This window comes from Podarcis filfolensis (genome assembly GCF_964270895.1).
Source record: "Podarcis filfolensis genome assembly, chromosome: 3".
Lineage (NCBI taxonomy): Eukaryota > Metazoa > Chordata > Lepidosauria > Squamata > Lacertidae > Podarcis > Podarcis filfolensis.
Genome location: NC_139606.1, coordinates 75,415,491 through 75,442,815, shown reverse-complemented (window position 1 = coordinate 75,442,815; position 27,325 = coordinate 75,415,491). Strand labels below are relative to the sequence as shown.

Sequence of the window (27,325 nt, the reverse complement as noted above, 5' to 3'; positions counted from 1 at the left end):
TGGACATATAAAGGACACCATTACCTTCAGTAGCTTAGGGCCTCATCAAACCTAAATCCGGCCCTGGCCTCAGCCTCTACGTCCCACACATTTGGGATAATTAAGTGGGGGGGGGAGCTCAAAAGGGGAATTAAAGTTATTAGCTGAGCCTGGGCTGGAAAGCCAACCTATTCCCCTCATAGACCTCCCATTCCCAGGACTGATTGTTAATCTGCTCTCAGAGTTGTAGCTTCTGCGAGGGGAACTGGGGGTCTCTCCTAACAACTCCCAGCCCCTTTAACTGCAGCTCCCAGGATTCTGTGAGAGAAGCCAGGACTGTTTCCAGTGGCATGATACTGCTTGAAATGCGTAGCACAGATGATTCTTTTCTTGCTTATAATGCCTCTGTGATTATTAGTAACCGGTAGCAGACTGTATACCCTGTATCTTCTGAAGTGTAGGGGGAAGTAAATCACACCTATGGATCCAGAAGTCATTTGTGCTCTGCATAAAATTGAGACACAGCTGCTTTCGGTACAGTGGCGTAGCGTGGGTTGTCAGCACCCGGGGCAAGGCAAGTAATTTGCGCCCCCTAACCTGTGGATTTGCGCCCCCTAACCCGTGGATTTGCGCCCCCTAACCCGTGGATTTGCCCTAACCCCAGATGTTGCGCCCGGTGCGGCCGGCCCCCCCTGCACCCCCCACGCTACGCCACTGTTTCGGTAACATTTCCAGGGCCTTTCGCTTTGCTTTGTAAAACTAGGGCTTCTTCCGGTTAAACTACACACACACAGCTACTAGCATCAGACTATGCAGGCCCATGACATAATAAGCCAGAAGTAAAATGGTAGGACAAGAGGTCTTTGATGTTTTGGGAATAAAGTTCTGTTACTCTGATATTTTGTAGCTTCCCCATATAGTACAGAGCTTTTGTTGTCAAATAACTCTTCCCAGTAAAATGTTGTTCCAGCTATGTTGCTGCTTAGAAAATTTATTCCACTGTGGTCAAGGTTGTTCCCTTTAAACAGGAAGAGTTTGCTGTTTACCTTTCCAATACAGTGACAAGAGTTCACCATCGACTAATTGTGCAGTTTGATAGATCTCCAGCATAGATCCCTGGAGATCTTGTTCCATTACATCAAGTATTGATAATATTGTTCAGCCCAAGGACCACATTCCCTTCTGAGTAACCTTCCAGGTCATATGCTGGCGTGAGCACAGCCAGAGGAAAAAGTGGGGGAGAGCAACAAATACAAATTTACTTTTGTACAGTAGGCTAGCTTCTACAGACACCTCTATTTGTCCTCCATCAAGACGAGAGGCATTGTCAGGGTTTGCAGTTCTATAGTTAGAATTGCTACGAGAAGCAAACTGCGGGGCAGCACTGGCTGAACTGGAATGAGGAACCAAATTTAAACTTTATTTGCATACAAGTTGGTGGGAGAAAGGGAACTGAATCAAGTCTCTTCTGCCTGCAGAGCTGCAGGCTTAACAACTCTCCATTTATTTATGAAGGGTGTTTATAGGGGACCATTCACCCTGAGTAAAGCAGGTGACAATCAAGCAATGACTGAAATGTACTATATTCTTTTTATTTCTGTGAATGTTTAAAAATAATCCTCAGGCAGGCTGAAGTATAACATATTAAGGCAGCAAAGGATACAGTCCACAAGATGTCACTGTAGGACTACATCAACCAGTAATACTCTAAACCTAGCTCATGTTCATCTCTGCAGAAGGCAGTTTCTCTGTTTCAGCATGTAGGACCACCCAAACATTTGTATTTCTTTATGCATCTTACATTTAATTATATTAATATATTTTGTTCTACACTTGCTGTGCACCTTGATGCTCACTGTATATAACAGCACAGGATACATTTTTTGTAAAATAAAAATAGATTTATATACGTGAAAGGCTGACAAACCCAGAAGCAACTTAGCAACACATTACTTTCTAGATAAGCCCCTTAAATGTAATATTTGTAGATATGAAAATAACTTCCAGGTGTACCTTCATTAGTATGCATGTATGTATGTATGTATGTAGCCCTAGGTTGGCAATATCTGTGATGCAAAGAACATTACTCTGGTTATATATTCTAACTTTAGCTGTTGAAAACTAAAGTAGGTGGTACATGTTATAGTAAGGCTATAATATATATGTGTTACTCACTTCAGCAAATTCACTGATAGCTCCTAAACTAAGCGAGCACCATCTCTCTTAGCAGAACATCTGTTTTAACTATGCCTCCTTTTTGGCCCAATACCAAGCATATGACCGACACCAGACTTAGGCTTAGAAATGGGCATCCTGCCATTGATTGTTTAGTGGATAAATGTCACTTTCCCAAATATTCACAGTATTCATGCAAATGCACTTAACTTTTTGCAGCTTTCTTTGGAAGGTTAATCATGAGGTGCTGATGAGCCATGACTTGACTTCCCATCTCTTTATTTTTTGTTTGAAAAGACTACAGCCAGAGGACCCTCCAAACTGGATCAGGACAGCAGTACAGGGGAATTTCATCCTTTCTCCTTATACTTCTCTATGTAAATTTTCTCTGTGTTGCCTCATTGGAGAAATCTTAGAAACTTCTTCTTTGGTGATCACTCATAGCCGAGTAAGATTGCCTTCCATAAACACGGTTTTAATAATGAGTCTGTAAGTGACTGTGGAGGCCAATTCTGGATCCACACGTCCTTCTACAGTGGGGGACATTGGTTTCCGGGCGGGAGTTGATCACGGTATGGATTTGCCAAGCGTGCCTTCCTCTTAGCACATTTCTTCCTTGTATCCTGAGTTCGAGTGTCTTCAAAGCCCATAACACCTTTGGTAAAGGCTGTTCTCCAACTGGAGCGCTCACAGGCCAGTGTTTCCCAGTTGTCAGTGTTTATACTACATTTTTTTTAGATTTGCCTTGAGACAGTACTTAAGGATTCCTGGGCCCTAAGCTGTCTCCAGTCAATTTTAAATGCAGATGCAATAGTGGTCAGCAATCCAAATAGTTATCAGATCAAACAAAACAAAACAAATCTTTAAATGCCATCTTAAACTGAAAGCTCTTTGCGACTCTAACACTACGTTGTCACACTTCTCAGGAAAAGCAAACTGCAAATAAGATAACTCCTGTGATCTTGGAAACTTAAGCTGAAGCCATGAGTGCTCAGAATACCTCTTGAGGCTATAAACTCAAAACAGGTACCTGAAAGTGTTCTTTGTTTTATTTTTCAGCAGTAAAGTGACTATGCTGCAATATGGCAAAAGTCACAGCAAACCATTCCCTTGATTAAAGGCTTGATGTGAACACACAAGAGGATTAACCATATTGCCAAAGATAAAATGGTAGTTAATGGCTAACATTCTTTACCAGAAGGTTATTTTCATTAGTTTATTGTGGAAAGAAATATAGAAACACCAACACTCATAACATTCAATAATGGGGGGATACATTACATTTTAAACTCTTATTACAGACTGGAGAAACCTGTGATAATTACCAATGACAAATATTTGCTCTTATATTATACTTCTGAAACTATGCCATGGCAACAGACCATTTGCCATACAGAAGCAAAGGCAGGGATTTATGTCATTAATGGACCTGGTTCTTCTACTACTTCAAAGTATTTTTTTGTATATAAATTTTATTTCCCATCTCTTCCCCCAACACAATGGCTTGGATTCCAAGTTGCTCTTCCATTTGCACAAGGGGTGGTGATTTCTACTGGCTTTCCCTTCCATGTGTAATCCCAAACAGCATATCCCACACCATTTCCAAAGGTTCCACAGGAATGGATTTCCAGTGAACGTGGGGTGCTATAGTGGGAAGTGGGGAGCAGGAAAGCCCTGTTCCATTAATGGAACTGTTCTATTCAAAGAGAGGAAGTGAGGATTCAAGCCAAAGTACATAATCAAGAAGAGAAATCAACAACATCTGAACTTGGAACAAGTGAGTTGTGGATCTCACCTACCATTGGTGTCAAACACTTCTGATGAAGAGCACAAATGACACACAGGCCTGGGTACATGTCTTACTCATAGTATATCAGAATGGGATGAGGAATGTGTGTGCGCGTAAATTGTTGGGCATATATACACTGACAAGCTGCTGCCAACAGCCATTTCCTCACATATGAACAAGCATTACAACCTATATATGGAAATTGCTCTATTTCCTGCACAGATATGATCCTGGTAATTTGGCAATGTATGAAGCAGTAATAAGAATCATGAGCTGGTCATAAGCACCAACGCATGTTAGATGACAAACTGTCAATAAGCATCATTGTATCATTGTTCAGCAATACAGTTAGCAAAGACAAGTAGTAATTTGCAAAGTATTAGCCTAGTGAAAACTTCATTTTTAAAAACACGGCATTGACAACTGAACAGTAAGGTATTGGAATTGGAAGTTTACATTAACAGTGTGTATGTATTAATATTACTCAGAACTGTCAGAACTTGCTTCTGTTACAAACAAGCATGATAAATTATTACAGCTTTTCCAGGCTTGTTTTGCTTGGCGTCATTTTCAGCAACAGAAAGCTAGCATTAAGGCAGGATGTTCAAAGAGGTGAGTAAGGGCCCAAAAATATTGCATAACCTTAGTTAATTAGTTTCTCCAAGGTACATTTCTCATTCAAACATTCTCTATTTCTTTTAAGTCCCTTGGAATTTGACGTGTTGATTATAATACTTTTTTTCTTCTCAGTCGTCACTATTCAGGAAGTGAAACTCAAACAGAAATGAGAAAAAAATGTTACAACATTGAGTGTATGCACTATGACCCTTCCCCAATACCTCTCAATTACAAAGGGAGATTGAAGTGGGTCTATAACAATAAAATTTAGACTATAAACAGTGCCATTTGTGAGAATAAAAATTACAAAGTAGATTTTGCACTGACCAATGAGCCTACTGGGCTTGTAAAGTCACTATCTAAGAACATTTTTATATATATACAAATTATTCTGGTTCTTCTTCTATCCCAAAACATAAGAAATTAAAAAGAAAAAGATACTTCTGATAAACAAATCCAAAGTAACGAAATACTTTCTTACAATTCTACAGTTCCCCTCTCATTTTTTATTTTTTGCCATGAAGTTTCTAAGTAGTTTAGGAAAGCCCATCTTCTTGGTCAATTATTTCAGTTTTGCTGGAGAACACATCAGCTAACATATGTTTTGGTATCTCAGACCCCCTGACTTTTAATGTGTAGCAGGCATTTTCCACCTTGGCCAAACTCTGTTTCAAGGTATAGAGTTTTTTAGAAACTTCATATGGTCCAGTGTTGCCAATATAGGAAAAGCCATCATAGATCTGGCGCAGGAACTGGCTCAGCTCAAATGGGGTATCTATGTCCCCATTGCCAACACTGTTAATGCACATCCGCATCAGCTCTCCAGTCAGATCAGCCACTCCCAGGAGGTAATCTACAGGAGTCACCTTCAGGCTTGAAGTGTTATGTTGCTTGTTGTGACAATCAGAAGATGGCTAGCAACAAAACAGAATAAAATGGATAATTTAGAAACCAGTGAAATTGCAACTTGTTAAAGATAATTCAGAGAAACAACTAGTTATATAAAAATAATTCTGGAAAGAACATGGTCTTTCTTTTGAACTAGTCAACACATGGATATGGTTAATGTATGTCTCCCGTTATTTATTTGCAGTTAGGCAGGTATTAATCCCTATGTTGTGCCCAATTATTAACAGCTTAACCATAATGTGGTTCTCTACTATTTTCCCCAACAGGTGTCCTGTCTCTTCAATAATAACATGGCTTCATCTTCAGGCCAGGAAAAGCATCACCTACTAAATTTTTGCCTGTCATGCGGCATTTAAGTTACAGAAGTGCCTCCACTCAACAGCCGGCAACTCTACCTATTCTACATTCAGATACTTGGGTTGTTTGAGTTCTTCTTAAATGATACTATTATACTTATATCATTCCCTCACATGGAGCTCTCAGTAGTTTCCCATCCAAATTAGATAATCCACTTTCTTTTATTTTTTGTTTGTGGACAACAATGTCTTCATTTGCAGTGCATGCACATCTACTGACTGTGCATGCAAATGTTTGCTTTAAGCTCTGCAATTCCTCTAACCAACAAAAACGTATTTTACAGATTCCCACTCACTACCATGACGAAAACTGAGGCACAAATGGTCCAAGAGGATCAATTTGCTGATTAAAGAGGATGGCCAATGTTACTTAGGCAGGTGCAATGCAAATGCCTTGGGTGGTATCCAGCAAAGTTTACTCAGAGTAGACAATTAAAATTAGCAGGCTAACTTAATAGTGTTCATTAATTTCAGTGGGACTAACCTGAGTGAAACTTTGTTGAATACCACACTTCGTCAGTTTCAAGCAAAAAAACACACAAACCCATTCAAGTTCCAGGAATCCTGGCAATTCAAAGGACTGAAAAGATATTTAATAGAACCAACAGTCTCCAGCCTTGACACATGGGATAGAGATATGCCCCTTCTAGTCACAAATCCTACAGCACACAGACAGCTGCCAAATGTAGATGGGCCTTCACAAAAAACACCGTGAACATTTAGTGTGGCGTTAAACCCCGGAGGTGAAGGGGTTTGTGAAGAAGTGCAAAAAGAAAGTGAGAGAATACTTGGTTTAAGAAAAGAAATGATGGTGCCGCTTCACACACCAGGAAACAGTGCACTGAGGGTTTCCAGTAGCAACAATTTACTGAAGCTTATTTCAAGGCTCATAATTTGGGGTGAGTAACATTGTAACACCAACAGAAATGATGGAATGAGAGCCTGAGCCTGTGTGTGCTCAGCCCAGAAAATACCAAAATTTACTTCTTGCATAAATTGTGCAACTGCATACCTGCATTTATTTGTTTTGCATAATTCATTCTGTTTGTCATAGGGGTAAAAGGGAAAGAGGAAGGCCCTGAAACCTCTAGGGAGTTTACAAGGAAAAAACAAATTTCATGAAGCTAAAGCCATGCTGTTTCAGACTTAAATAATAGGAATTTCCTAATATGCGAGTAAGGGATTGTATCCAAGAGTTATAGCAGGCATCCCCAAATTTGGCCCTCCAGATGTTTTGGGACTACAATTCCCATCATCCCTGACCACTGGTCCTGTTAGCTAGGGATGATGGGAGTTGTAGTCCCAAAACATCTGGAGGGCCGAGTTTGGGGGTGCCTAGTTATATGTAACCCTAGAAAAGCTTCTTTCTAGGGGGACTGTGGGCCTCAAAAATGCTGTGATTGTGGCAACTGCTGAAAATTGGGGGAGGCAGTTTACATGAGTAGAGATCCTACTCTACAAGCTGTTTCTGCCCAATTATCTCTAATTCCTTCCTCCTGCAACCCAGGTCTTAACTGAAGGTCCACTGGCTGCCAGAAAAGGGCTTTTCAGGGGGTTGTAGTAGGCAGGATAGGGTGGGAAAGGCTCACTGCACTGTACAGTAAATTATGGATACAGCCCTATGTGTTTACTATAAATAGCCAATGCTTCATTTCCACTAATCATAATGTTCTAATTTAAACCACAGTTTCTGAATATTCCCTACTATATTTTATTTGGAAGGATGGGTATAATATACGAAAATAATTGGGGTTTCCTGCTATTTTTGTGGTCCTAAAGTAATAAATTATCAACTTTTGTACGTTATTATACTGAGCTGCAAGTATCTGGAGTCTTATTTTTCAGAAGACACCTGGACCTACAAAAAGTAAAACATTTGACTTCTGTCTAAATACTCTCCATGAGTCATCTGTAATAGCAAAACTGGGTACGCCACTTGTTCTTGTAGGAGTCATGTAATTTCCCATGTCAACAGCTCAAACTGTATAAACATTATGATGTATGGTTAGAGGTAAGCATAACCAAGATGTTAAAACATCAGGGTCTGAGATGACTCGGCGTGCTTATCTTTCACCTATGACTCAGTTCCAGCTTTTCAAAGACAGTATACAGCTACTTGCTGCAAACAAGTAGGACATTATGCAGCTACTTGCTCAGGCTGTAAAGCTATATTTTTTAACGCAAGTCCTCATGAATCAAAATCAGTTCTAATTCATGTATCTTAAATGTAGGTATAATATATCGGGGACCTGCAAAATTTACTGGAATTTCCTTTGAAAATGTGTAACTTAAAAGATTATTTCATGACATTTCCAAAAGATGAGAATAAGTGAAAGTGCTGGAAAACATTAAGATACCTTCCCTTAAGAACAGCCTTGCTAGAGCAGACCAATGGGCCTTCTAGTTCACCATCCTGCTTCCCTGCAGCAGCCAACTGCTCTGGGGTACCAAATTGCTATTTTTAAAGATGAAAGTTGCAATAATCTGAAGGCTTAACAGCCGCCTAGGCCAACTTCCATGTTGTAGGATTGTAGGGACTGAATTGTTCATCAGTAATTTTCCAATAATTTCATTAGCTTGGGGGGGGGGGTGGAGAGAGAGAGACGGAGAGAGAGAGAGACAGAGAGAGAGGGAAAAAACCTCCAAGATTACATATTAAAATACACTAAATAAGATAGAAATGCCAAGTAATGGACCGTTTCTGTTAAACACAATGGATTTTAGCTCATTAGAAAGCCAACAAGCATTTTACTACCTTTGCTTCTTCCTCTTTATCTTCTTCTGAAAATATCAGTTGCCTATTGATCTCCTCTATACTAACTAATGACCGAGTTTTGATAAAATACTGGAATGAGACAGCTTCCACATATTCCTGAAGACCTGGTTAAAGTGGGGGAAAATAAAACAAATGACATTTCACCCATAATTATTATGAAAATTATTTCAGTAATATTCTAAGGGTTCCTACAAAGAGTGTGTCAATTATGCAGCCAAGAACAGAAATGTGGATGAACATTTCATAAATAAAAAAGCACAAAGGGATCCATATATTACACTGAAATATTATTGTCCCTGTACAGCAAATGGAAGATTCATCATAGCACCATGCATGCTGCAACTCCTATCTGAAATTTACAGGTTGCAGTGGGGAATATTCATGTCACTTGTGCCAGGTTTAAATGTGTAGGATCAGGCCCTAAAATTACTATGATGTGGTTAACTGTGTGCTGGATTGTAGTACAGTCGTACCTTGGTTCTCGAACATAATTCATTCTGGAAGTCCGTTCGACTTCCAAAAACGTTCGAAAACTAAGTTGCAGCTTCCAATTGGCTGCAGGAGCTTCTTGCACTCAATCAGAAGCCACGGAAGCTGCGTCGGACATTTGGCTTCCAAAAAACGTTCGCAAACTGGAAAACTAATTTCTGAGTTTGTGGCATTCAGGAGCCAAAACATACAAGCACCAAGGCGTTTGCGAACCAAGGTACAACTGTATTTGTCTATAAATAATTATGCTGCTTATAACCGTGGGGATTCATGTTTTTGTTACAACTGCTTGGCACACTTTGACTACGATAAATGTATAAAATATTGCACAACACATCAGTAAGTCTGTTTCTTCCACTAGTTAATCAATTTGATTATTTCATGTTCTCAGACTGAACCTCCACCAGACTGTTTCCTTCTGAATGCTGCTATACACCTCTTCTACTGCAGGCTTCTTTGCCATTTTAATGACATTTTCTGTCCTTTGTAACTGTGGCATGTTTTTTCTTAAAATTCTTGAAGACTCAAAGAGAATTTGTTGCTTTCTACTCACAAGGCAAAATGTAGATCATTTTAAAACTTTATTCTCAGTTAATGACATGAATTCCGTGACTAGCCAGGTGTATACCTAGCAAACAACAAAAACTCTATGCTTCATGAAAGTAGAAGAATACGCACACCCTTTATATACAGTGGTACCTCTGGTTACGTACTTAATTTGTTCCGGAGGTCCGTTCTTAACCTGAAACTGTTCTTAACCTGAAGCACCACTTTAGCTAATGGGACCTCCCACTGCTGCTGCGCCGCCGGAGCGCGATTTCTGTTCTCACCCTGAAGCAAAGTTCTTAACCCGAGGTACTATTTCTGCGTTAGCGGAGTCTGTAACCTGAAGCGTATGTAACTTGAAGCGTATGTAACCCGAGGTACCACTGTATTGGTGTGTTTGGAAAATGCATTACCACGGCATTTAATAGTGGAGATGACTGAAAAACAGGCTGTAGTAAATCTTTTGAAATGCTTCATCCCTTTTGGACTTAACAGACTATTTTACTTAGAACAGGGCAGAGAAGAAACAACCTCAAGTTCAGGATCTCATGAATAACTGAGGGCAATAAATATTGGGCAGCTACCAGCAGTAAACCTCATCAGTGAATTTCTCTTCAAAGCAATGCCTTGGAAATAGCTACATTTTGGGGCAAGGCACCTGAAAGATGAATGATCCTGTCACTTGCAAACTCCCAGTGTCCCTATACGTCACTCAGTTGCAGATTACATCATTCTCATTGCCCTCTCCTTCTACATTCAGCACCTCTTTACTATTGCCAAAGTTGCCACCCTCTTTTCTCACAAACTCTAGTTGGCACATTAAACCAAAAAGGCAGTTTCACTGTGGGTCAGGAGCTGTATATGGCTGAGCTAAAGTACTCACTATTTTTAGTGATATCAAAACGGGTTTCATCTTGACCATTTTTCAGTAGTGGGACCACAACATACACTCACTTTACATATGTGAGTGCAACCTGTGGGAAAAATAAAGGGAGAACCAGGGAAACCCACTGGTGGCCGCTCTCCATTTACTTATTTTTTCCCTACCCATGCACCCAACAGCTTTTCCTTACTTACCGGGTCCTGGGAAGGTCTCGGCAGGGTCCTGGGAAGCTCCCAGAGACCTTGTGCCTCCTTCATGGGAAAGCATGCCTTGGTTTTGGAACCGACTTCCAGAATGGTTTAAGTTTGAGAACCAAGGTACCACTGTATTTTCAACTAATTGTGGTTTAGCACACAGTCTGAAACAATCCAACTTCCAACTGCCTTATGAAGCTCTGGGCAATCCCCCCACCCAAAAAACTGAACAACTCTGGGCCATCTCCCCCCATTTTCTTAATTTGGAGTCCCCAAAAATAGGAGGAGTCGTATACATGGGGGCGTGTTATACATGGAAAAATACGGTATCTTCATTGAGTCCTTCAAAATAAAGTCAGGATACTAACTAACAGCTGTTCTAGACTTACCCTAATGACTACTGAACTATGTTTTCCTCATTATAATCAAATAAACTAGACATGAAATACGTGCCTTTTAGAAGTCCTCCACAAAAAGCAGCTTGAAAATGACATTTAGAATGACCTAAGACCTTGACATAAGGTGTTTTTAATAAGCAGGTAAAAGGATGTTTAAATATATTATATTGTAACTTAATGGAAGGACATCCGCTACTTTCAGCAAATAATCCCAACGGTGAAAAAAACCCCATCCCATTTCACTATTCCATCCAACAATACCTTCCTCCTCCTGCTCTCAGTTTTGGGTTGTTTCCAAGAAAAGGATTACTTAAGGATCATGCTGCCAGTAAGAGAATAGTTTATAAGGCTGCCTTTGTGTAGTTTGTTTTCCCTGAGTGAACATTGGGAAGGCCAATTAAAAATCCATGATTGCATCTGCCAGCACTTCCTCAGATATTAAAGCAGACGAAAAGAATAGTAAAGAAATGTTGACATTCTGTCTCAAAAGTGAGAACTTTCAAGAGCCATCTGGTCACCGGTTCAAGTAGATGGTACTCCTATAGTCTTCTGTGCCTCTTTTCTGTTCTCTCAAATAGCTTTTTAAATTCTACTCTATATACATATTACAAAAGTGCAGGGTTCTTAATGCTTCCAGCAGCTTATCCATGATAAAGATGACAAGGAGCTACCAGCAAGGACAACTTTTCTTGATTAGGACAGTGTATTTTTTCAAAGACTTCCCTCCAAAATTAATCTGCATTCAGTTTTCTCAATAATGAAATACAGCATTCACATATGATTGAAAATAGACAAATTAAACTTGTCCATTTTGGGAAGAACACTACAACATAGGAAGCTGCTTATGCTAGTCAGACCATTAGTATATTTAGCTCAGTATGTTTACAATGACTTTCAGCAACCCTCCAGGGTTTTAGACCCAAGGAGTTTTCCCCAGCCCTACCTAGAGATGCTGGGAAATCATTCTGCATGGAAAGCAAATGATCTACTACTGAACTATGGCCCTTCCCCAAGCAATGAAATAGTTGGAGCAGGAAGTATAGGAAACCCAGTACAGTGGTGCCCCGCAAGACGAATGCCTCGCTAAACGAAAAACCCGCAAGACGAAAGGGTTTTCCGATTTTTTAGCGGCTTCGCAAGACGAATTTCCCTATGGGCTTGCTTCGCAAGACGAAAGCCCACAGGGAAATCTCCGGGGATAGCGGGGAAGCGCAGCGCGCCTTCTCCTCTGTTCCTGGACCTGTCCTGAAGGCTTGCGGTGGGAGGTCCGGGAACAGAGGAGAAGGCGCGCAGCGCTTCTCCTCTGTTCCCGAGGCTTGCGGTGGGAGGAGGGTTTTTCCTCCCCACCGCCAACATTCAGAACAGCATTCTGAATGTTGGCGGTGGGGAGGAAAGCCCTCCTCCCACCGCAAGCCTTCAGGACAGGTCCGGGAACAGAGGGGAAGGTGCGCAGCGCTTCTCCTCTGTTCCCGACCTGTCTTGAAGACTTGCGGTGGGAGGAAGGTTTTCCTCCCCACCGCCAACATTCAGAAGGCTGTTCTGAAGGCTGGCGGTGGGAAGAAAAGCTCTTCTCCCGCCGCCAGCCTTCAGAAGAGTTCCCCCAGGGCTGCCTAGGCTGTGGATAGCAGCCTGCTGCCCCGCACGAGGGGCGCTCTGCGTCAGAGCTTAAGAGCGCCCCTCGCGCGGGGCAGACATTCGCAGCTTGGGGAGCCCTGCAGGACTTCCCCGCAGGGCTCTCCAAGCTGCGGATAGCAGCCTGCTGCCCCACACGAGGGGCAGCAGGCTGCTATCCGCAGCTTGGAGAGCCCTGCAGGGAACTCCTGCAGGGCTCCCCAAGCTGCGAATGTCTGCCCCGCGCGAGGGGCGCTCTGCTTAAGAGCGCCCCTCGCGCGGGGCAGCAGGCTGCTATCCGCAGCTTGGAGAGCCCTGCGGGGAAGTCCTGCAGGGCTGCCCAAGCTGCGAATGTCTGCCCCGCGCGAGGGGCGCTCTGCTTAAGAGCGCCCCTCGCGCGGGCAGCAGGCTGCTATCCGCAGCCTAGGCAGCCCTGGGGGAACTCTTCTGAAGGCTGGCGGCGGGAGAAGGGCATTTCTTCCCACCGCCAGCCTTCAGAAGGCTGTTCTGAAGGCTGGCTGTGGGGAGAAAATTCCTTCTCCCCCCGCCAGCCTTCAGAAGAGGTCCGGGGACAGACTGTCCCCGGACCTGGTCTGAAGGCGGTCTCCATAGGAACGCATTAATTGATTTTCAATGCATTCCTATGGGAAACCGTGCTTCACAAGACGAAAAACTTGCAAGAAGAAAAAACTTGCGGAATGAATTAATTTCGTCTTGCGAGGCACCACTGTATATATCACATGACTCTGCTAACTTATCTAGGACCTTCACAGGGTGGCAAGAACTTTAGCAGAAATATGTACCAAAAAGGAGGCCCTAAGAGTCCTACAAACAAGTCCCAGAATAAAGATCCAATATTTAAAATCTGGCAAAGTTGTTTTCCCCCGCTTACCCTGTACAATTTACTCCCTTGATCTCATTGCAATTACAGCTTACCTGAACAAATGCCATGTTTCAAAGTAGATTAAAGCTAGTGCTTTAAAGATAGATAGATATACAGATTGTTAATTTTAGTTATATTAAGTGTTCCTTTAAAATAATGCTTTATGTTTCAAATATCACAGCTGCTAGAAATCCAGTGCAAAAAAGACACTGGTTAGATCATGCTCCTGAGCAGCATAGGTCTTAACTAAATTACAAAAGTATGTTTAATTTATTATAGAGATGCTTGCATGTATGCTAGCTTGCTCAATATCTCACTACTTGACCCAAAGAAAATGAAGTAGATCTGATGGCAGTCCATTAAAAGATTATTTAGTACTTTAAAAGCAATGATGTCAGAATGACCAAAACCCCAAATAATTTGAGAGAAGCAAATTGGAATCTACCAAGATAGCCCACCTGTAACATAACAAGGGAAAATGCACAACTATCCCAGAACAAAGCTAACTGATACAGGGGGAAATTACTTTTAAGTAATCTGTGTAGAAGTCCTTAATAATGATGACATTAGTTTCTTCAGTAGTCCAATCAGGAAACTGCATTTCCACATTTGGAATCTTATCTCTGTTGTCAAAAACAGCAAGGAGAAGAGCTTATTTCAATTTTTCGCTACATCCTGTTTCTTTGTTATTCAGCGGTCTTAATTTTACACAGCAATCCAATGGACCTTTTCAAGGAATTCTCCCTTTTCATGAATTTAAGATCTTTTATTCCCCAGTGAGCCTGGGAAATAATTTGTAATTTACATTGTATCACTTATTACATAACTAGTTATTTCTGGGTTACTGCTGCACTGTATGCATACTGCTATGTAAACCTGCATACAATATACAGTCTTGTTTTTGTTGTAGTTACTTTACAGCAGGGGCAATAATTTTTTTCTGTTGAGGGCCACATTCCCTAAGGAATCTGTCAGAGTGGGTGGGGTCATCAATTTCTTTCTCTCTCTATCACTCACCCCCCCCTCTTTCTCACATTTCCTCCCCAACCAAAAAAGGAGGCTGCAAGGAGATAGGTAGAGATCTAAGCTGATTACTTGCAGAGGGCTTTTGAAAACACAGGTCACACATGGTCCTAGGACTGAGGGTTGCCCACTCCATGGTATAGCTCCTAGAAACCAGTATAAATTTGAAGTCTAGGAAACAAATAAATATTTGCCTGGTTATTTCAAACATATGTGAAGCTTCAGTCTACCTCACTTCTGCAGCTCTCACACATTCTCTCTCCTAGTTTTGCCTTCTCTTACTCATACCTGATGGCATCTCCTCTTCCCCATGTTCTTTTAGAACTAGGGTGGCAAACTCAAGAGTTTGTTTCAAGTGGCCTGGCAACTCTCCAAAAGTCCTCTTGCTCTAAACTTACATTGCAAAGCTCTCTTCTCTTATAGCACTCAGGAAACAGGAAGAAGAGCCCCTTCCTTCTAGGAGGGAGTTTCTTGTCCTCCTAGCTCAGTTCTAGGACGTGGAAGAAACCACTTTTTCTGCTCTTCTGATAAATCAGAAACCCCTCTGCTCCCATTCCTCAGCTGATCATCAGAAGAGCAAGAGGATTGTCTGGGTGTGTGTTTATATGTGTATTCAAGTGTGTATTGGCAAGTTTAGCCATGCCCTTCACTGGCATGCAACCCTTGGAGGGCTGGGCCAAACCTCAATGCAGCCCTCAAGCCAAAAAAAGTTTGCAATCTCTGTTCTAAAGCATTTCCACTTTCAGGCTCATTATTCCTATCCTAGATTTTTTTGCCTACTTTGTCTTAATAATTGTTTAGCTCAATCACTGCAGCCCTGCTGACTGCTTAGCATGTTAGTGACAGGCAGGCAGTTTAACCAGTTAACTGGCAAGGCCTTCATCACTGGGGTCACCACAACATCCCTTTCTGAACTACGTTATAGATAGGTGCCATTCTCATTGACAGAGTGGGCCAAGGGGAGGAGGTAAATGGAAGTAAATATACCTACAATGGATGAGTCTCGTCTTTGCTCACCAACAATTTCTCAGTTATTAACATAGCCCTAGTCATAGCCATGAGTCTTTTCATGCATTATCTATTCCACTGTGCAGCTTATCATACATTAAGAAAGTTTTGGTTACAACAGATCTAGTTTGAATGCAGGACATTGAATTTAATGTCTTTCTTTATTTTTATTTGAATGCCATCCCGAAACAAAGCTATATGCGTGTCTTACAATAAATAAATAAAAGCTATAGAAATGAATAAAAATGTAAAATCATTAACAGAAACACAAAATTCACTACACCCCAAAATTAAAAACATATTTTTATAAAAGAGGCCCAGAAGTCACAGTACAATTGGAACAAGGAAGGCATTTATTGCTATTTTACACCTGGAAGCCAGCATCAATTTTCTGCTTTCCTAACACTTCTTTAATACATATTACTCATTCTGTCAAAAAGGGATGCTTCGAATATGCTATAAACTAGGAGACAGGGATTCTATAGTACAAGTGCTTTGACTTCAAAAGTTATCACAAAAGAACACTATTCCTAACCATATGCATGAGTAGCTCTCTATTGTTGTTGTTTTAAACTAGTTATTTCAGTATCTCTCTGTTTGCTTGTATAGTCATCCCTTGGGACAATCTGTACTGTTAAGAAACGTGTAGAAAACAGGCATCCTTTTTGTTATTGTTCAATTATTAGTACTACACTCAGCGTTTGAGCTCATACAAGTATCCTTTGGGGAAATGCTCTGCGTGCCATTAGCACTATTCTTAATGAGGGAAAGCAGAAAACTTCTTTTAGTGCTCTGCCAGAATTGTTTTATCTTTAAGTCAAAAGAACAACGGCTTGGAGTAACCCCAAAAAAAGCATTTCATAACTACAAATGGCAAACAATACTCCCAAGGATCATATGTCTATTTATAGATTTACAATTATTACACCAAATACATGCACATCCCCCAGCAGGTTTGTTTGTGTAACTCAATAAAATAAAAATTAATTTAAACATTTTCCACAGGAAGGCTGATTGGGCCCCCTGGAACTATTTTAAAGAGATGTATAAGGGAAGAAAAAGAATAGGATATTTAATGTCTGGTTTTAGGCCGATGGATAACATTTGTAGGAAGTCAAATGTTAATTGTACAGACTGGGTTTTTTAGATATAAATATTGGGTTTCTTTTTTACTTAGTAGAACACTAATGCCTGCTTGAAATATACTCAAATTTATTTTTTGCATACGGATTTTTGAACTGAGTAAGGCAGGGATAGGCAAACTCAGCCCTCCAGATGTTTTGGGACTACAATTCCCATCATCCATGATAACTGGTCGTGTTAGCTAGGGATGATGAGAGCTGCAGTCCCAAAACATCTGGAGGGCCAAGTTTGCCTATGCCTGGAGTAAGGAATAGAATGCAGTACTAAAATGACGGAGAGAAAACATTTTGCTATTATGAAAAGTGAATGTTTACATTCCGATACTGTAATTGTCTTATTGTATTTATATCTCACATAACAATAATGACAGAACTCTGCCACTGATTTTATCTCCAAAGCATATATAAATCCTTAGGATATCATTAATTTCTCAGAAGGAGAACCTGGGATGAGATTGGCATTATTTATCTATAGCTTCTTAATGTTCTCTGGCAGATCCTTCCTTGATTTAGTTCCAAGTCTTTGAATGAGAAGGGGAAACAGCTGTTGCATACAGAAAGCAAATGCAGCCTATTTGGTAATTATACTTTGGTAAGAGTAGCAGCAAAATATTTCTCCTCAGCTAGGTATCCAGGCAATAAGCATAAATTTCTGTCATTCACTTCTTCATGATCAAATGTCTTCACAAACTTAGTCCTTGCTATTGCTTCATCCTCTTTCTTTTTGCTCTTAACTTACTAATACAGTGGTACCTCAGGTTAAGAACTTAATTCGTTCTGGAGGTCCGTTCTTAACCTGAAACTGTTCTTAACCTGAGACACCACTTTAGCTAATGGGGCCTCCCGCTGCCACCGCAGCACAATTTCTGTTCTCATCCTGAAACAAAGTTCTTAACCCGAAGTACTATTTCTGGGTTAGCGGAGTCTATAACCTGAAGCGTCTGTAACCCGAGGTAACATTGTATTATGTTAAGGCTAAGCCACATTTTCAGGTGCTATTTCTCAGCTTCTTTCATTTTACCTTGCTGCTTCGTATGCTTGGGGCAATCTTTCACTATTGAGCCAAGGGGTTTCTTTTAATATTTAAGAAGATACTGAAAACCCATCCATTTATTCATGCTTCTCATTCATGGTCCCTTCTTATACCTATTGACAATTGGCACAAAAACTCTCTTTCATCTGAATTCACTTTCTCTCATATCTTAATTTATTAGACTATAAGGCTTCAAGTGCAGTGATATCTCTTAATTTTTGAATGGTGCTGTTGTATGCTGGTAAGTAAAATTATGACACAATAATTCACCTAGAGTTGGTCTGAGTGTGTTGAATGGATTGCTCTGTCCCCAGTTTTTCTATTTTGAGATTTACCCATTACCCACCTGGACGAAGTTGTGATAAAACTTTACAGCTATTTTACATTCAAACTGACTTGAAAGCCAGAGTCCAAGATGGAGGTCTTGTCGCATTTGCTTGGATAACCTTCTCAGTTTCTTAGATGTGGCATGTTGTTTTAAAATATGTGTATAATCATATGATTTATTAATTCTTGCATATCCTGGCTGATAAGAAGAAAGAGAAATTGATGGGTATTACAGAAACTTCCAAAGGGAACAGAAAAATGCCAATGCTTAAGGAGGGACCATTAATGAGAAGCACGAATAAATAGATGGGTTTTCAGTATCTTCTTAAATATTAAAATTAACCAGTTGGATCAATAGTGAAAGATTGCCCTAAGCATATGAAGCAGCAAGGTAAAACTAATCCTCAGCATTGGTGTTTTTGAGAACTAACACTTTCTTGTCCCCTAACATCTATTTCTTGAGGAAGGCAATTAAACATGTTGTTGCTCTGCTACTCTAGGACTCTATGTACAATGCAAACTTCCATATGTTCCTGGGGTAGATGATCTTCATCTGGAGCTTGACAAGGAAGTGTTTTCTATTTGACCTCTCAGTAGGTTCCAATATAGAAAAATAAGCAACTTCTATAGGATCACTTAGAGAGCCAGTGTGGTGTAGTGGTTAAGAGCGGTAGTCATGTAATCTGGGGAACCGGGTTCGCGTCTCCGCTCCTCCACATGCAGCTGCTGGGTGACCTTGGGCCAGTCACACTTCTCCGAAGTCTCTCAGCCCCACTCACCTCACAGAGTGTTTGTTGTGGGGGAGGAAGGGAAAGGAGAATGTTAGCCGCTTTGAGACTCCTGAAGGGGAGTGAAAGGCGGGATATCAAATCCAAACTCCTCCTCCTCTTCTTCTTCTTCTTCTTCTTCTTCTTCAATATCCTTGTGAAGATTCCAGGTATTGTATTACAATGGTTATAATCTTCTTTATCTGAACATTCACAGAGAGTAATAGTGGGAAATGACTCTTCTCCTTCTGAAGATGATCCTGAGGGATGCCTTAGATTTCCATTACAGTGGTACCTCGGGTTAAATACTTAATTTGTTCCGGAGGTCCGTTCTTAACCTGAAACTGTTCTTAACCTGAAGCACCACTTTAGCTAATGGGGCCTCCCGCTGCCGCCGCACTGCCAGAGCACGATTTCTGTTCTCATCCTGAAGCAAAGTTCTTAACCCGAGGTACTATTTCTGGGTTAGCGGAGTCTTTAATCTGAAGCGTATGTAACCTGAAGCATATGTAACCCGAGGTACCACTGTATTTCTATTTAGTATTTAACATCTTCCTAAAGCCAGTGGAAGAAATTGTGTGAAGGTTTACAGTTAAATGTCATCAATATACACATGGCAGCCAACTACACCTTCATTCACCAATCAAGCAACAACAATATTAGTACTTTACTGATGCTTAGGTGACCAACTGTGTTAGTATTGGTTGAACACCTATAAATCGAGAGTCTACAAAAATAAAAATACAAAACTAATCTTGAATACACAAGATGTGTGCATGCTCAGGTTTTTTTTATTCATTTGCACTTCAGACATCCCTCCCACTAGAACCCCCAAGCATGTTCACATAAAACTCTGATACACATGCAAGTTCCTCTTCTGAATCAGCCAATGTTCCCACAAAAAGAAAGCATTATTGATCCAACTGAACTTGTTACAAATTACACAGAAAAAGTTCCACTTGAATTCTTGCATCTTTCCTTAGTCTCGCAATGAACTTATAAATCCAAATATTCCAATACAGGGGTGGGGTGTGTGCCCCTGTGGAAAACCTTCTAGCAGCCACATGCCAGAGATGGTCGTGGCCTGAGAGAAAAGTGGCCAGAGCAACAAATGTGAATCTTAGCTTTATACAGTAGACTACATTCCAGCCATGCAAAGGTCAAGGTTTCCATGCACACTTGCCTCCCTCCATGCAGGCAAGCAAGAGACAGCATCATAGTTCAAGAACACATTCCAGTCAAGCAAAAGTACTAGAGGCAGGCACAAAGCAGGGCCAGTGAGAGGGGCAGCCTGGTGAGAAGGGGCACAGCCTAGGAAGGGGTGTGGTCCAGAGAGACTTCTGAAGGCCAGTTATAGAGGCCTGAAGTTCCACATCTGATCCTTGGGCCTGAGGTCTCCCACTCCTCTTCTAACATAAGCCATTCCCGACAAAATCAGACCAATGTTCACATGTCAGGTGATGAAATAAAAACAGACCCAACTAAATCAGTGCCTTATTTCTTATACATACCTGGAGAGATGGCTCTGTGAAACTGATACATATCTTCTCCCATCAATTCTTGCGCTACTTGTTTTATCTTCTGTCTCACAAGATCTAATTTGGTCTCAGATTCCATTAATATTTCCTCCCCATTAGGAGCACTGTCAACACAAAATGAATTATTACGTGGTAATACTGTATCTGCAGCAAAGAGGCAAAGGGTATAATGTGCTCAGTTAAGCTTAATCCTCTGCCATCAGAAAAAAACTGAATGAATCCATCCAGTATCAGAAATACAATAACAATAGATGTCACAAAATTCCTTCTATTCCTGAAGTTCAGCAGCAGATGACATCCCTTATGAAGCAGAAACAGCAATATCCATACACAAGAGGAAAGGAACCTCAGGGTACCCCAAGGTTTGCAGAAGTACAAAAGAAAGCGAAAAAAGAAAAAACCATATAGGGGAGGGAATAAGCCATTGCAGACTATTCATGCCCAGTGGCCACAAAGACTAACTAACTGGCACAAAACACAGGGTGGGGAGGCTACTGGGGAGGACAGCATGGCTGGCCGACTGCAGCAGTAAACAGAAGTACATGTTTCCTAGCTCTTAATTGTAACATAAATAATTGTAACAAATTACAAATTCTTTGTATATTGCAGCATAATTTTTGTGGACTGGAACCAGCTGACATTTCAGCAAACTCAGCTGACGGATGTGGAGTTTTGCTTTTTTTTAAGGAATAGAAGATCTGTTATTACAACTCAGTGAGAAACATCAACCAATATGGTGAAGTATCAGATATTCACACAAGCTCTTATTCATCTATACTTCTCAACACTATCATCCATGCCGCTGCATCAGCTGTGATTACTAGTACAGCAATGTGGCCAAATAACTGATGTTCACTTCCACTATAATCAACTCATTGTCTAACAATGCCAAGCTAGTCCAGGCAGTGCTGTTAAAGCTGTCAACAACTACTGTTATTCATAAAAGCACTGCCACAAGACAGACTAGGATGATAGAAAAATCAAGGCCAGATGTGGAGAACCTGAGGCCCTCCAGATGTTGCTGGACTACAACTTCCACCACTCCTGGTCACTTGCTACCCTTGCAGGGACTGTTGGGAACTGAAACTTGGAGGCTTCTCACTCCTGATCTAGGCAAAGCCTTCTGTAACATGTAATCAGATAACCTCTTTATGTAACAGATTCTCATAAACCATTTTCTACCATGCTTACTCTTTGATATGTTTACTTGAAGGATCACAAATGGCCCTAAGGAGGCACAGTAGAGAAGAAAAATATTTTGCAGTCCACTGAATGTCCTCAGGGATGGGACCAGCATAATCCCCTTAGGGAGAGAATTCTGTAATTGGGGCACTGCCACAGAAAAGGCCCTACTCCAGGCTCCCAACAGCCAAACCTCTTTTGGTGGTGGGACCTTAAAAGGATTACCAAACAGTGTTGCACAAATGCAGCTAGATAAAACATATGCCTCTGCAGCACTGACAGTCAGCACGATGGGAATCTGCCTTTAGCTTTTCTTTAAAGATATACCGGGATAATGCAGGCCCTAGGCTCTCTCTTTTTCATTTGATTTGATTGTCCCTGGAATTGCAGTACAAATTAGTTTCCCACTTGGTTTTGTTACAGTGAGCTAGCAAAATAAAGCAAGTTTGTGGAAAGTTACAGTGCATGTTTAAACAGAGCAATGATATTAGATGTTCAACACTGCAAGACAGTAGGCACTAGAAAATAGACTCCTGAATTTTTAACAGTGGCATATTTAATGGGTCCCACTTTCCACACTCCTGGACAAAAAGGCACACATGTCCCAACTCCAACTTTTACACAGATGTTAAAGAAACAAAACCCTTTACTCATTTGTATCTAGTTATCCTACAGAGCAAGCATCAAGAGCATTAAAAAGCTACATTAATTACTCACCTGGTAATCCTATGCAGTAAGAATATGACCCTTTTACTTTCAATAGTTATATCACGACTAAGTTTCACAAGCCTCTCATATTTATCATGTTTTGTATCAAGTTCCACCTGGAACGCTAAAGAGAACAAAAGGCAGAGAAGCACGTCAGTCAAGCATATGTTGAAAATATCACAAAGGAGCATCCACCAGCAAGCCAGAAAAAGTAGCAACATTTCTTGTCTTTGACAGAGCAAACTATTTTACCAATATTGGTTTCATTGGACTCGTATCAATTCTGACACACATATTTTTTTTTAAAAAAAAATCACAGATGCAAATCAGCTGCTTCTTTTCTCAGTGCAGTTTCTCAAGTGTGTGGAAGTGAGCGTTCAGCATGAATCTGACAATACACAGGAAGCGTTTGAAGCCATATCTACAATCACAATAAAAAAATTTACAGCTACCAACTGTGAAAATATATTCAGACTGTTTCCATTAGAGCCCTTAGACCTCAATACTGTACATAAGAGGAAATGCAGTAAGGCAGCCAGTTTGTATGTGCAAACCAGTACACAGGCCTTTAAGCAATGGCTTACCTTTGAAGGACATAGTCATAGCTGAAGGAGGATTAATGCTGTCTTTTTCTTCTCTACGATGACCATGAGGGAAATTGTCATGCTTTCTTTTTCGGAACTCACCTGTTCCTAGGAATATGAAAGAAAAGAAATGAGAGATAAACATCATCAAATTGTAATCTCAAGAAACAAAGGTTCACAAATTTTGGCTTGTCAAAATTATGCTCGCCATCAACCTTGCCCTGAAGTGTTGATCACAAGAGCTAGCTTCTGGGGCAGAGTAACGTCAAAGCCTAATAGAACTCTAGATGCAACCTTCTTCCCAGCTCTAGGTAGACAGTTTGAGAGCTCATTCTTGTACTTAAAAAAAACAAAAAATTGTTATGTGTACTGCCAATGCTAAACTTTGCACTTCAGTTCATTAGTTTGCATACAATGTTAAATTCAGGCTACTGGCCTGAAAAAGATGGGTCTCATGGTATTTTTTTAGATGTGAACATAATCAAGAATTACTGAGTGCCTCATAACAAGCCAATGGTTCTTAACAATACAAAGTTTTGTTTTGATTATCAATATAGCAGCAAATAGGTGCCTAGTACTTTTTACTGAAATATTGATTTTCTGATCTCTTACTTCAATAATATATCCTACACATATCTCTCAGCGATTAAATTTCACTAAACTCAATGGGATTTATTTCCCAATATCGGGCCTAGGACTGAACTGCAGCCAGTAGTTTTCAAAACCACACCAGTGCAAGTAGATAAATAGGTACTGCTGTGGTGGGAAGGTAAACTGTTTCTGTGCGTTCTGGCTTCCGTCAGTGTTCTCTTGTGCCAGAAGTGGTTCAGTCATGCTGGCCACATGACCCAGAAAGCTGTCTGTGGACAAACGCCAGCTTCCTCGGCCTGAAGCGAGATGAGCGCCGCAACCCCATTGTCGCCTTTGACTGGACTTAACCATCCAGGGGTCGTTTACCTTTACCATAACTCCTTAAGTCCCAGGCCAGTGCCTGTAGCACAATTTCCTTTCCTTTTCCTACAGAAAAACAGAGCTGGACCCTGGCTTTGGCAACAGCTGCGCTGCTGTCATCATTTTCAACACACCACCAGTTTGACATGTAGTCTACCACTAGCTTAGCAAAATACAATGAATGAGCAACTAGCAAGTCTGCACTTTTTAGAAGTGCTATATGTATATATATATATATATATATATATATAGGCATTCCTATATATATTCCTAAAGTAGTAAACACTCCAAAGGTAATGGGTAATGCTCATCCAACTAGCATATGATTGGATAACGTAGGCATAACCTCAAGTAACCTGGAGGGTTGCACAGGGTCACAAAAGAACATTCAAGTGTGAACTTGTACTGTCACAAAACAGCACGGGCAACTATGCTGCTTGACGCAGTGAAGCGGCCACCTTTTCTTGCAGGATTCTTAGACCATACTTGTAACCGCTACTCGTTACTTGGTTTTTTGCTTCTCCCTCACCACCTTTTCTGCGCTGGGTCTTGCATTTCTGCCTCTCAACCAGCTGTCACAGGTGCAAGAGCCTTTCCAAAAGGGGCGATGCTGGAAGACGGGGAGGGGGGAGAGGAAGAGAGAGGGAGACTATCCGAACACAACAAGGTCCTGCCTCCACAAGCGGTTAAGAGCGTAGGCCTGTTACTGGGGGCCGCGGGCGCTCCAAGCCCCCACTTGGCCATAAAGCTCAACGGGCGCCGGGCGACCACCGCCTCGCAGCCAAGCTCCTCGGGGGAAAGGCGGGATAGGAATGGAATAATACACTGGCATTTGGGGGCTAAATGGGCGAAGGGAAGCGGAATAAGGAAAACGGGAGCGAAAGGTCAAAATAAGCTGACTGGGGCGCGGGGCAGTCGCGGGTCGAGGGCCGCCTGAGCCTCTCTCGACGAGGGAGGCCCGTCCCTGTTTCCCCCTCAGCCCGCCGCTGCCGGCACCTTCTCTGCCGCTCATGTCGCCCGCGCTCGCGCCCCGAGAGGCCTCCGCTCCGCCCCTTTCGAACTCTGAGGGCGCCACGCGCAGCAACCGCAACGGACGCCGCAGCTCCCACTTGAGGGCGGGTCGCTCGGCCGCCGCTCCGTTTCCTCAGTTTGCCAAGACCTTCCCGCTCTCTTCTCACCGCCCTCCTCTTCCTCCCCCCCCCCCCACCGCCGCCTTCTTTCGGCGTCCTTCTCAAATTCCTGACAGCAGAGTTTAATTTCATGGAGCGCCGAGCCCGCCGCGTCTTCGGCATCGTCTCCCACCGCCTCAGAGCAGAGGGTGGGAGCCGGCCTAGACGCCGCCATATCTTTAACTATTTTTCCGGATAAGGGAAAAGACTTTACGAAGCAGGCATTCGATGTGGAGCCACATCCCGCGCGCTCTGCAGCCGCTTCAAGCCCTCTGGCCGAGCAAGGCATTGTGGGGAATGTAGTTTTCGTGATAAAGGTGGCGAAGGGACCTCTCTGAGCCATAGAGGTAAGAAAACTTAAAGGCGGAAAGCGCGAGTTCCTCCTAGCCCCTCTTCGTAAAAACTGCAGAGGCTTGTGGCAACCTTGAAGACCAACAAATCTGTTGATTTCATGATTACGACGTCAGATGTACGGAGCCAATCCCGCTTTATATAGCTCCGCCAAACGAGGCCAAGCTTTTCCCATGAAAACATCATTTGCATCTTAGAATGTCCCGGGATGTGCAGGAATTCCGCATCAGGGGTTCCTGTATAGACAAATCAGCACGGGAAGCGTTCCTTGAAGTCTGAAGGAACAACTGGGAACGCAGTTACACCAACGCATTGCATCCTAGACACTGCTGCTTAGAATCCCATACAAGCCATCACAGGGCTCACCCACACCAAAGCATCACAGATACCCTTGTGGGGTTTTGGGGAGGCAGATGAGGTACAGTGGTACCTCAGGTTATATACACTTCAGGTTACATACGCTTCAGGTTACAGACTCCGCTAACCCAGAAATAGTACCTCGGGTTAAGAACTTTGCTTCAGAATGAGAACAGAAATCATGCTCCAGCGGTGCAGTGGCAGCGGGAGGCCCCATTAGCTAAAGTGGTGCTTCAGGTTAAGAACAGTTTCAGGTTAAGTACGGACCTCCGGAACGAATTAAGTACTTAACCTGAGGTACCACTGTAGTTGACTAGTGCCTGCTGCTGCACCATTACTGAGGGAGCACTGACTGACGGCATGCTCAAGTCGAGCAATTCTTTAATTCCTATGAATGTTATTAAAGTTGGTAAATGTTCTAATCATAACGGCTATAAAAATTCATAGGCACACTTACTTCAAACAAAACGTAAGTAGAATTCGGTTGCAATAGTTGACAATTAGCCAGCAATTTTTAAAAGTGTGTCTGGCTGTTAACCAGAAGGTTGGTGGCTCAAGCTCACCCAGGGATGGCTGTGGGAAGGATTTCTGTGTTGGATTAGATGACCCATGAAGTTGCTTCCAACTCTATGATTCTATGACTTTTATGACATGCTAAGAAAATACCTGAATAACCCTAGGCTATGTTTCACCTAGCATTGCTGCCAGACTTCAGGCAGACATACTTTCTGGCCCTCCTCCTTGAAATCTTTTAAGGGAGTTGAGTGAGTTTCCTACCAGAACCCCCCTCCCTGGCATTGTGTTTCTATTATTGTGACTAGAGTTAGGGGAGAAATTAGATTCAGTTCACATTTCAAAAGGCAAACCTACCTAATTCACACTTTCCAAAATAATACACGGACCAATACACAGTCATCCTTCAAAATTTGCACTTAACTTAATTTTACAGTGTAGTTCTCCAACCAGTAATGTGTACATAAATGCATGTACTAATGTGCACATATAAATATGTCATATTTGGGAACATTAGGGTAATTGCTTTATATTAGGCAAAATTAAATACAATGTTGTGTATATCAGGATAAATTCATACTAAAATGCTGATGAATTGTCATGAAAAAAATCACAAACTGATGTGGAAATGTGGAGAACTTAAAATAGGAAAAATGAGAAATGAAGATACCAAAATTAACAGATTCACCCATTCCTAATTGTGACTTGCTACTTCCAAGTTCTCCTCTTACTAGGGATACTATTATTAGCTGTAGGAATGAGTGGTGGAGGCAGAGAATACACAGTTCTTCACCCTGTTTGTCCTCCTCATCTTGTTCTCGTTACACTCTGTTGGCTGGCTCTGACCTGAAATGATTCCCTACCCAGGAAAAGTGTCAATAGGGGAGAAGCAGCTTAACTTTGTCTACTGGAGAAGGGTGTTTCAGATCAAGTTGTAAATCCCATGTAGGCTTGCACTGACCAGTAAACAGCCTGGTCTACTCCTGTGCCTATAGCAGCAACTTACCAGCAGAAATCAGCAGGTGAATAAGTATGCACAGGATTGCAGTAATTTTGTCCATAAGCA

General features: G+C 41.7%; 1 protein-coding gene across 5 annotated transcripts; it reads right to left on the bottom strand.

The window, feature by feature from the left end:
- Positions 1-3,356: 3,356 nt before the first annotated feature.
- TSNAX (translin associated factor X) lies at positions 3,357-25,593 on the bottom strand. Of its 5 annotated transcripts, none has more exons than XM_083606115.1 (6): positions 24,328-25,593; positions 22,919-23,026; positions 22,344-22,458; positions 20,418-20,548; positions 8,582-8,706; positions 3,357-5,475 (listed from the first exon to the last, which is right to left on the bottom strand). In XM_083606115.1, exons 2-6 carry the CDS (start codon positions 22,935-22,937, stop codon positions 5,098-5,100), a joined length of 768 nt encoding a protein of 255 aa, XP_083462241.1. In that variant the 5' UTR covers positions 22,938-23,026; positions 24,328-25,593; the 3' UTR covers positions 3,357-5,097. The 5 variants fall into 5 exon arrangements, with proteins under 5 accessions (XP_083462241.1, XP_083462242.1, XP_083462239.1 ...); XM_083606116.1 differs by having other exon boundaries at positions 24,402-25,593; XM_083606113.1 differs by having other exon boundaries at positions 24,866-25,585.
- Positions 25,594-27,325: the final 1,732 nt, after the last annotated feature.

Coding starts and splice junctions, on each gene's coding strand:
- TSNAX (XM_083606113.1), bottom strand. Junction 22,459..22,918: donor TATGACTATGTCCTTCAAAG/GTAAGCCATTGC, acceptor TGTTCTCTTTAG/CGTTCCAGGTGGAACTTGAT. Junction 8,707..20,417: donor TCACAGAGCCATCTCTCCAG/GTATGTATAAGA, acceptor CACTTTAACCAG/GTCTTCAGGAATATGTGGAA.